The sequence below is a fragment of the Asterias rubens genome, unplaced genomic scaffold (assembly GCF_902459465.1).
Source record: "Asterias rubens unplaced genomic scaffold, eAstRub1.3, whole genome shotgun sequence".
Classification (NCBI taxonomy): Eukaryota; Metazoa; Echinodermata; class Asteroidea; order Forcipulatida; family Asteriidae; genus Asterias; species Asterias rubens.
The window spans coordinates 46,435-57,546 of NW_022985705.1; the positions used below are offsets into that span (position 1 = coordinate 46,435).

An 11,112-nucleotide genomic window follows, 5' to 3' on the forward strand; every position below is an offset into this window, starting at 1 on the left:
TTTCTCACAATGTTTTATACCATCAACAGTTCTCCATTGCTTGTTACCAAGTAGGTTTTTATGCTAACAATTATTTTGACTAACTACCAATAGTGTCCAGGCCTTTAAGGAAAATTGTTTTGTTGGAAGTTTTCTACCTTGACCATCTTTATACCTTGAACAAATATTTGTTTTTCAATTTTAATGTTGTGCTGTCCACACTATTTGTCAGCTCGTAATTTTAATGGGGGTGTTTCCTGCTTGAAACTTACACAAATATAAGGAAAGTCTTTTGTATTTCTGGCGTCTCTTTAACACATTCTAATCAAAAGGTATTTGTATATAACATAAACATATTCCCTTTCTACCTGTTTGTATCATATCAACATTGAGTTCAATTTAATTATGTTTTGTCCATAAATTTTGCTGAAGCGAAAAATGGCCAAAACATCTAACGTGACACTTCGAGTCACGTAAATAACACAAGGGCCCAATTTCATAGAGCTGCTTAAGCAGAAAATGTTGCTGAACAAAAGAGTTTGCTAAGCAGAGATTAGCAGGATACCAGTCACAAACTGTACATGTGACATGGCAGTTTGGCTGGTAACCAACTTTTGGTAAGCACAATTTTGTTGTGCTTAGCTACTTAAGCAGCTCTCCTATGAAATTTGGCTCAGGTACTGGCCTTTAAAGAACCGAGGCCCAATTTGATAGAGCTACTTATAAGGCAAGAACAAATTAGCTAAGCACAATAAACGTTTGCTTTCCAGAATAAGGCTATCCGCCAAATATAAGTCACATGTACATTCTGTGATTGGTCCTGCGTCTTGTTGCTTTAGCATGAAATGTTTACTGCTGAGCGTGTTACTCTATGAAATTGGGCCCTGCATGGCTTCCCTACCCAGATGTATAGCACCTTTGACTATTTTTTTCACAAAATAATACTGTAAGTGTTATGCCCGTTTGAATCCACTGCCTCGATCAGTCTCCAATCTCTGGTCTGAATCCCTGCTGAAGGCATAATGAGTATAGTCAACAAAACTGAGGGACCACGTTAGCCGGAGCTGATCCCAAGCTGAAGCTGTGGATTCAAGGAGGCCCATAGATAGAGAGCACACACACATTTGTGTGGTTTTTACGTGTTATTCTGATATTGATGTTTGGGTTACTATACAGTGATACATTGCTTGTATTATGTCTATGGTCTATCCAGTGAAAGTCCATTGGGTTTAAGACCAGAGTGCCTGCCTTTATCCCATCCTTCCGGATGAAGCAGGTACCAGTCTATAAACTTACTTCAGTTTGAAGTATCCATCAAGCTCGTTGGAATACTTTGACAATCCGTCTTCCGAAAAATTACTAAAATAATGAAATATTAAATACAACTCGGGTATTTTTGTATAACTCCTTAACAAAAAACGAACCCACCAAGCTAAAATATATAGGACCCTGCATGATGTGTACCATGGCAAATCTGTCCGCATATCTTGCACCAATAGACCGATCCATTAAGCTCCGCCCCATTGCGTTTTGACCAATAACAACCCATTGTGCAACCAAAGGTCCGACAAAATAAGGTCCGACATGCGTGCGCATATGCTTGGCGCGCGCCGCAGAGTTGTGCAGAATGGCATTGGAGAGGCTCATGATTCTTGCTTACATGTGCTCAGTGTGGGCGGAGCCTAATGGATCGGTCTATTGCATGATGGTCGTGTATCTTGGTCCTAGGGCTCTCTGCTACATGTACCTCAGAACTTTAACCTAGAGCGTAACTTGCGCTGCGTTTTGAAGCCACCCTGGGCACAGACATGTTTGATTTTTTTTTAAGAGAACACACGTTGCCGCCATTCTTTTACATTCGGCGTGTGCGCTTGATTGACATACTAAAAAAAAGTATACGCGCCTTTAAACATGGCGCACATGACGCTCGCAGTTTGTACGCTCATCAGCAGATTGCGCATTCACATTTGCTGCAATTTTTGGTTCGATGACACATAAAAAAGAACAAACGCACTATTATGCAAATAGCCGTACAATTGCCGTACAAAATTTCAAGCTTTTGTATTGGTTTGTACATAAACATGGATGCGCCCACACGGCTTCAAAACCTTAGTGCGTGTATAACGGGGTGTTAGCGCTCTAGTCAATATATATAGCTCTATGGCCACCATTCTAAAAGTGCCGAGCTCAGAGATATGCAGTCAAAAAGTTGGGCCCTGTGTGGCACACAATTTGCTAAACAAAATAATATAAAACCTTGCTAAGCAGAAATAGCTTACCAGCCAAAATACCTTGTAATTTGTATATACCTTGTAGTATGTTTGGCAGGTAAATATCCTAAGCAATATTGAATAAAAATTGGTTTTATGTTACATCACCTCAGTCTGTTTACAATTTATGTTAGGTACCGGTGTGGCAGGAGATCCTGTCCCACAATATGGCAAACTGTGTAAACTTCTTCTGATAGCGACCTCAGCCAATGTTAATTTCCCATATGGGGGACAGAATATCCGGCAGACGAAATGTCTTAAGACACTGGAAATTTCTCTTTCTGGGCAAAATTTCTACCGTGTGTGAAACAATTTACTTAAAGCATGAGCAGGAAATTCCACCGGTACCCTTCCGAGACCATTACTTTCTGTATAAGTAATTGACATACATGTACGCCCAGACATGGTTTTATTGTTGTATTTGTGACACAAAAACTATCTCTTGCAAAAGTGTAGGAAAAATAATTAGAACTAGAAATTCACATTTGTTTTGGAAACATAGATACTATGTTAACATTGGAAAAATGTCTTTAATAGCCAGGTAACGTTATGACCCTTGACCCTTATTGGTCGAGAGTAAGTTGGTTAGATTTTGCAGATGTTTTTTGCAGCTTCTATGGGAACTTTGATACAAGCCCTTTCTGGCTGCTATGGTCTCTAAAACTTAAAAGGTTAAAGGCAGTGGACACTATTGGTAATTGTCAAAGACTAGCCTTCACAGTTGGTGTATCTCAACATATGCATAAAATAACAAACCTGTGAAAATTTGAGCTCAATCGGTCATCGAAGTTGCGAGATAATAATGAAAGAAAAATAACCCTTGTTTGTAACACGAAGTTGTGTGCGTTTAGATGGTTGATTTCGATACCTCAAGTTCTAAATCTGAGGTCTCGAAATCAAATTCGTGGAAAATTACTTCTTTCTCGAAAACTATGGCACTTCAGAGGCAGCCGTTTCTCACAATGTTTTATACTATCAACCTCTCCCCATTACTCGTCACCAAGAAAGGTTTTATGCCAATAATTATTTTGAGTAATTACCAATAGTGTCCACTGCCTTTAACAGAAGCGCATATTCTGCATGATAACAAAAGAATTGTTCCTGTGCAAGCGTACTTCAAATTTCAAAGCATTCTTTGCTAAAAGAAATAATGGTGCTGACTCCGTAAATATGTCTGTAGACACCTAAATCAAATGGGGTACTTTTATAGTGTTTGCCTTATATTCGAAAAGACAAACCAAAAACAATCAAACCAAAAACAAAGACTTTCTATACTGTGTAATTCTATTCATCATTTACTCTTTATACTTAAATGTACAGTTTATACAAATCCATCTCTTTATATACATTATTTGATAAATATTAATTTAAGTATTTGTTTATTGGTGAATAATTGCGCACCTCAATAGAGAAGTAGTTCCCCAATCTTTATAGAAACAATCACCTTTGATATTAATCAAACGCCTCAAGTCTAATTCAATGAGAAATGTTTTTAGGCATATAAAATTGACTTTTTTTTTATATAAAACCAAATTATCAAACTTTATAGAGTTTACAGGTTGCCTTGAAATACCTATTGGACCTGCCATTGGCCAGAATCCAGTAATGTTAGCTTGTGGTCAATAAACCCCCAGGGCTTGAAACACACACTGGACCACTGGCCAGAGTCCAGTAGTTCATACATTGGAGGACAGTAACCAATACCTTCTGGCCAGACCAGTCCAATAATTTCAGCATTGGGCCATTAACCAATACCAATGGCTAGAGTCTAGTAGTTTCATATTTCCCTGTAACCCACAACCCACTGGACCACTGGCCGGAGGCGGACCACTGGCCGGAGGCGGGCCACTGGCCGGAGGCGGACCACTGGCCGGAGGCGGGCCAGTAATTTAGGTATTGGGCCTTGCATGAAATACCCAAATGTAAAAGGGTTTGTGGACTTTTTGTAAGACCCAAATTTACATGTAACTTGCATGGTTTGAAGATGATGGTAGAATACTAATTCCCGCAAAACTTTATTTCATCAAAGAAAAATATTTTCCTATGAGATGTAGAAAGCTGAAAAGGTGTTTTAAATCAGCAATGTAACAATTTTGTAAACAATAATAACATATCTTCATAAATATAAATAAGCAAATGGCAATGCCTTTGAAAGCACTTTGTGTTTTCCTTTGCATTTAAAACAAAATGAATAAAAACGCTGGCTTCCAGCAATTTGATTCATAATTAAAATAAATAAAATCTCAAAAGGAATGGTCATTGCTTGGAAGAATACATTTATTCCAGTTGTTCAGTTTTTATTTAACCCAGTTTACATTTACAAAATTCCTAGCCAGTTTCCCCTTTAGTTTATTACTTGGCTGTATATTGCGCCACAGCACCTAGTACATGGTGCTGTGTAAAAGGAGTTGGTATCATAATTCAAACAGGTCCCACACACCTTGCAAGAAAATACTGAATGTTAAAGCGGCGTGCGAAGGATATGAGCACTAATATAAGAAGCCACTATTGTTATTATTATTTGAGTACAAGAACCTAGTAAGTTGCCTAATAATAATAATAATAATAATAATAATAAGCATTTATATAGCGCCATCTATCTAGGAAACTAATCCGAGGCGCTGGAGAGGAAAAGAAACCGAAACAAAGAAGTTTATACAAAGAAAAGGATCAAACGAGTGCCTAATTACCGTGACTTAGGAAACAAATAGGTTTTTAGTTGCAATTTAAATGTGTCTAATGAAGAAGCTGTGCGAATGGCTATTGGTAGAGCACTCCAGAGGGTTGGTGCTGCATATGAAAAAGCCCTATTACCATAAGAGGTGTGTGTCCTTGGTGTCACAAGAAGACACTTGTTAAGATGATCTGAGGCTGCGTTGAGGAATGTAATGTGAAATAAGTTCATTGAGATAGCCTGGTGCTAATCCATGAAGTACTTTCTATGTTAAAAGTAAAATTTTGAACTGAATACGCTCTTGTACTGGCAACCACTGAAGTTTCTGTAAAACCGGTGAAATATGATCAAATTTAGAGGTCTTAGAGAGGACCCGAGCTGCTGCATTCAGGGCATGTTGGAGTCTATTTAGAACTTGTTTAGAAATATTGAACAAGAGACCATTTCCAATATCTAAACGAGATACAACAAAGGCATGTACCAGGATAGAAGCTGATTTGTCATCAAGAGTTCTACGAAAACTGTTCAGGTTATGGATATTATAATACACTGGACACTATTGGTAATTACTCAAAATAATTGTTAGCATAAAAAACTTACTTGGTAACGATCAATGGAGAGCTGCTAATGGTATAACACATTGTGAGCAACAACTCCCTCTGAAGTAAAGAAGTTCTTGAGAAAGAAGTAATTCTCCACTAAAATATTTGAATTAGATTTTGAGGTTTAGAAATGATGCATTTGAAAGCACACAACTTTGTTTTGACAAGGGTGTTTTTTCTTCCATTATTATCTCGCAACTTTGAGAGCCAAATTTTAAAAGTTTTGTTATTTTGTGCATATGTTGAGATACACCAATTGAGAAGACTGGTCTCTGACAATTACCAAAGTGTCCAGAGTTATAATGTTTAATTGTAACCATGTGCCGCTCTCCATCACCTTTTTGCAGTTTGTTGAACTAAGAAACCATACTTATCAATACTCTGATAGATTCCAATGTACCCGGCTGCTCTAGAGGTCACTGGCATGATGAGGTCACGGCAGAAATTCTCTCTTGTGATTGGTTGATTGCATTCTGGTTGGATCGGGTTGCAGCCAATGAATTCTAAGAAGCTTATAACAAAATCAAAGCAGTTGTGTCTATCGTCTTGATATCTGAAACATGAAGAAAAGAAAAAAATGAAAGAAAAATTTAGATTTCGGAGTAGAAAAGGGGATTTATTTATTTATTAAAACAAAAAACTAAATGTCCACAGATTTACATTTAACTTACACCATTTGAAGATAATGATAGTAGAAAGCTCCACTTACTTAAAAACTGGGGAGGTGCTGTAGTTTGTGAGAGATGAGTAACACAATGTCCCAGAAATACGTTTTACATGCTAAAATAATATTCCTCTTTAGAGACGAAAATTATTTTTGTGACTTGTTTTACTCATTGTGATACTTTAAAGACGCTGGACACTATTGGTAATTATCAAAGACTAGTCTTTACAGTTAGTGTTTCTAAAAATATGCATAAAATAACAAACCTGTGAAAATTTGAGCTCAATCCGTCGTCGAAGTTGCGAGATATTAATGAAAGAAAAAAAAACACCCTTGTCACACGAAGTTGTGTGCTTTCAAATCAAGATGCTTGATTTTGAGACCTCAACTTCTAAATCTCAGGTCTTGAAATCAAATTCGTGGAAAATTACCTTTTTTTCTTGAAAACTAAGTCACTTCAGAGGGAGCTGTTTCTCAAAAACAATACTATCAACCTCTCCCCATTACTCATTATCAAAAACAGTGCTATGACAATAATTATTTTGAGTAATTGAGTAAAGCACTCCTTTCTTCGTGGGGCGCTATAGAAATGCTTGTTTATTATTATTATAACCAATAGTGTCCACTGCCTTTAAGGGAAGCTTGGGTGAATTAGACCGCTCAGCCACAACACACAACAATTTGCTTTGATTCTACAGCCATAATGACTCTCAAGCCTGGCCGGTAGAGCAGAATGAACTGGACCTACCCAATTTGGCAAAGCAATTATGGCCAGTGCCTTGCTCATCCCACTTTTGTATGTGAATGTGAAAAAATCGCAACACTTCGCACGTCCTATTGAGAGCCAAATAAATGGAGACTGATACATGTATTGCATTGAATGCTGTGCACTATAATTTCATACCAACCTTTCTCTACACCACTGAGGATCAGCAGCAGCCTCTGCTAGTCTCCCATCCCAGCCGTTCTTCATCTCCTCATCATACTCCTCCACTAGAGGTACAGTCAAACACTGATGCCATCCTGTAGACTCCGAATGGACTCCTGATTCATCAAAACTGTATACTGATCCTGCAAGTGGGTCAAATGGAAGGGAGAAAATGTACTGCATTGACCTTTCTTCATGACCTAGACAACCAAAACCAATATCCTCCATTTGAAAAAAAGTAATGGCATAACCCTTAAAGGCACTGGACACGTTTTGTAATATGGACTAAGCCCAATACTCACACTTGGTGTATCTCAACATAATGTGTGGCAGATCAGAGCACCCCCAGCCTATATTAACTCTCTCATGAATAACTTAGTTCCATCCCATACGCCCTCACTGATATGTTCAAAACACACACACAGTAGAGGATGTACTCACATCAAATAAACATGTCTTGTTTTATTCCTCTTCATTACAGTTAATAAAGAACCTTCGGACAAAAAGTACAAGCCCTTTTACCTTGCATTACATGAATAAAAATAAAAACTGTGAACATCTTTGCTCATTGAAGCTGCAAGAAAACAATGAAAGAAAAAACACCCTTTTTGCACAAGTGTGTTTCTGATGCCTGAAGTCTTTAATTATTTGAGTGAGAAATTACCTCTTTCTCAAAAACAATGCTACTTCAGACGAAGCCATTTGTCACAATGTTTTGTACTGTCGACAGCTCTCCATTGCTTGTTACCAAATAAGTTTGGATATTTTATACAATTAAGTAAGCCTTCTGCTATTTAAACTAAACATTATCTGAAAAAAACTATTTTGCACTTTAAACAGGAGGTCATTGGTTCAAATCCTGCTCAACTAAATTGTCTTTGTTCAACCCCAATAGTGTGGCTACATGTATAAATGGATAAAAGTACATTCCACTCTACCTTTGGAAGTAGTTAATCCTGTGTGTAAATTTTTGCCTGGTCCATAGGAACTGCAGTGTGTGAATGAAACACAATGGAGTACGATCTTTAAGAAAGAAGTTTGCCTTAAAAATACCAGGCACCTTTGAATTGTACAGAAAAGTTTGCAAAAAATATTTTGCAAAGTATGGTGATTCTTGCATGAATTGGAGAATATAGCGCGTCCTTGACTCGTATCCAACAAGGCCGAATGTATGCTCGGTTTAAAGGGAAGGTACATGTTTGGTAATTGTCAAAGACCAGTCTTCTCACTTCGTGTATCCCATCATAAGCATAAAATAACAAGCCTGTGAACATTTGGGCTCAATTGGTCATCGAAGTTGCAAGAAAATGATGAAAGAAAACACACCCTTGTTGGACCAATTTGTGTGCTTTCAGATAGGAATAAAAGACTTCTAGCTAGAAGTCTTTTATTATTTTAGTGAGAAAATACCTCTTTCTCAAAAACTATGTTACTTCAGAGGGAGTGGTTTCCCAAAATGTTTTATACTATCAACAGCTCTCCAATGCTCGTTACCAAGTCAGTTTTAAAGTTAACATTTGTTTTGAGTAAATACCAAACGTGTACCTTCCCTTTAAAGCTTGTGTTTACTAGACCACAATTTATTTTACAAGATCGGAATCAAAATAAGTTGAACAAGCAAGCACTGAAGAGACTATCTACATTGTAGACAAAGATCTCATAATCTGTCTTTGCATTGATACTCAAGAGAATTGAAAGATACAATCAGGTAATTTTCACAAAGCCATTTCACAATTAGGTTGCCTATTTAAAATGCTATGTCAGATTTTTGGCCGATTTTAAGTTATTTTGATTGGGGGTCGAGAAAGTTACAAGCTTTCATTTGAGCCATTGCTCGAAAAAGTCCGCCAATTATTAGTAGCAGTGAAATAAAGTGCTCAAAATTAGTTTTTGTTGGGATCACAACAATACATCATGTGACCAATTCTTATGTGTTTTATAAGAAACGTTTTAAATTTTTGTCATGGTTCCTGACCAAAGTAAAAGTTAAACTTTTTTTCGTTAGAGCGGGTGATACTCTTTTAAATGTTTGGGGCCAAAAATCTGAAATAGCATGTTTAATATTGAATTGGAAAATACGAGACCACAGCTGGCTAGTCCGGGCTTGCTGGCCCAATACTAAAATCACTGGCCATGAGCCAGCAGTCCAGTGCTAATCTCGAGCCCTGTGTGTTATTTTTTCACCAGTCACCTCTGCCTATAGGCTCAATACTCACGTGAGAAAGTCACCAACTGTTGGCTTGATGACCAAGCTGTAAGGTACCCCATGGGCCGACAGAAACGGTGACGGATACCGTGCCACTGGGGATGTCACACTAGACTGATCAACAACATTTCCACACATGGGGCAATGGGTCAGTACGCTGAAGATAAAGATCTTAGTTTGAGGCTGGCAATCATGGGAGAAGGATCTGACACTCTGAAATGATGATGACATCTGCTGGAATAAAGTAAGAGTTATTAAGTGAATAGAGTTGCGATAACGTATCGCAACTAAAACTGTCAGGGCTTTAAATTTAAACTGGGTGGACTGCAGGCTAGGTCAGGGATTTTAGCATTAGGCCAGTAAGACCAGACAAGTCCAGCCTTGGCTTGTGCATATCAATTTTACTCAGAGTTGGCCACAAAAGTGGAAGTAGATTTGAACAACAACCTTTTATTGTAACCCTCCACCCTTCTATTCTAAGTGTAATCATCTAAACAAGTTTTCAGAGGTGCTCTCTTTCGTTATATATCACTCAACAAAGTTGATAAGAAAGTTATACTGAGTCTGCATTGATTGATTGTGTGGGCGTGGCTTTTTATTTTATAACACGGTACGTGTTGAGTGTGGAAGTGGTCTAAACTCTAAACCTTCCAGCTTCCTATCCACGTCAATTGAATTATACAATTTTTACAAAGCTATCCGATAATCCGGCTTCTGGGCTAGTTGCGATAACGCAGGAGGGTTACGTTATCGCAACTACTTCTGGGCAAGTTTTCCCCAGTTGTATTGTAACATGTTTGCCCGGTGGGTAGTGCGTGGCACCGATTTGGCCCACCACACACCAGATGCACGGTCAAACTTCTTACCTGCCATGCCTGCTGGTGGTGTCCGGAAAAGGTCGACATAGTTGAATCTACTGAGAGTGAGGTAACAAGCATTACTTGTGTACAGCGCCAGCGAGGAATGGGCCGTTTGAATCATTCTAAAGCATGGTTTTTAACAATCCTAGAAAGGTTTTACAAGTCTAAAACCCGCACACATTTTGATTTTTGTGTTTCACAAAATGTTGTTTGTTTACATTATTTAGTGTGGTTCCCGTGCAACCTCTCCTTGTACACTAATTCCAGGCTTCTTGAAGGCAGGGTACCACTGCACTAGATGTAGTCTTGGTTCGCTACGCCTGTCTTCTTTATTGCATCACATTGACAACAGAGGGAGCTTTACACGAGACACGGCTGCACGTTTGCGATGCGAACCAAGACCACACTGGATCTATCAAGCTGTATTATAGCTCTATGGTCAGGGTTACTATGGTCAAACCCTTACTCTATGGTCAAACTAGACGTTCTGAACCAGATACTGGCTCTTTTACTTAAAACCATGGAGCTATAAACTTAAAACCTAATTGGCACTGACAGATATGTTAAGAGTAAACACACCTTCTATTTGTTGCATCCCTCAGGAAAATTTTGTGTTCTTTCCTTTGTCCCTGCAGTTGAAAAGTAACAGAGACTTTGAACACATTTCAAATCTTTTGGAGCACTGCCCCAGTCTTTAGAATTCCCCTATGTGAGTAGTCCAACTTAATTGTTGGGCTGGTACTGGCTCTTTTTTGTATCATCGGTCTAGTTGTATAATATGGCAACTATTGGGACCGATGATGAGAGCTAGCCATAATGCTACCCTACAGGGAAACTTCTTCCCTTTCCTGTTTTGTTCTCGGTCTTCATATGGAAGTGATAATAACAGTTTGAGAGTCTAACTTTTATGGATTCTGAATCCAACATAA

General features: G+C 38.3%; 1 protein-coding gene across 2 annotated transcripts; it reads right to left on the reverse strand.

Moving 5' to 3' along the window:
- Positions 1 to 5,748: 5,748 nt before the first annotated feature.
- On the reverse strand, positions 5,749 to 10,382 carry LOC117305855 (MKRN2 opposite strand protein-like). 2 transcript variants are annotated; one of them, XM_033790737.1, is made up of 5 exons: positions 10,190 to 10,382; positions 9,334 to 9,554; positions 8,056 to 8,105; positions 7,098 to 7,260; positions 5,749 to 6,078 (listed from the first exon to the last, which is right to left on the reverse strand). In XM_033790737.1, exons 1-5 carry the CDS (start codon positions 10,259 to 10,261, stop codon positions 5,859 to 5,861), a joined length of 726 nt encoding a protein of 241 aa, XP_033646628.1. In that variant the 5' UTR covers positions 10,262 to 10,382; the 3' UTR covers positions 5,749 to 5,858. The 2 variants fall into 2 exon arrangements, with proteins under 2 accessions (XP_033646628.1, XP_033646627.1); XM_033790736.1 differs by having other exon boundaries at positions 9,334 to 9,557.
- Between the last annotated feature and the right edge of the window lie 730 nt (positions 10,383 to 11,112).

Excerpts from the sequence above, each read along its gene's own strand:
- LOC117305855 (XM_033790736.1), bottom strand. The coding sequence starts at position 10,261 with ATGCTTGTTACCTCACTCTCAGTAGATTCAACTATGTCGACCTTTTCC. Across the intron at positions 7,261-8,055 it reads AGGATTAACTACTTCCAAAG|GATCAGTATACAGTTTTGAT; the intron begins GTAGAGTGGAAT and ends ACCCACTTGCAG. Across the intron at positions 6,079-7,097 it reads CCTCAGTGGTGTAGAGAAAG|ATATCAAGACGATAGACACA; the intron begins GTTGGTATGAAA and ends TTCATGTTTCAG.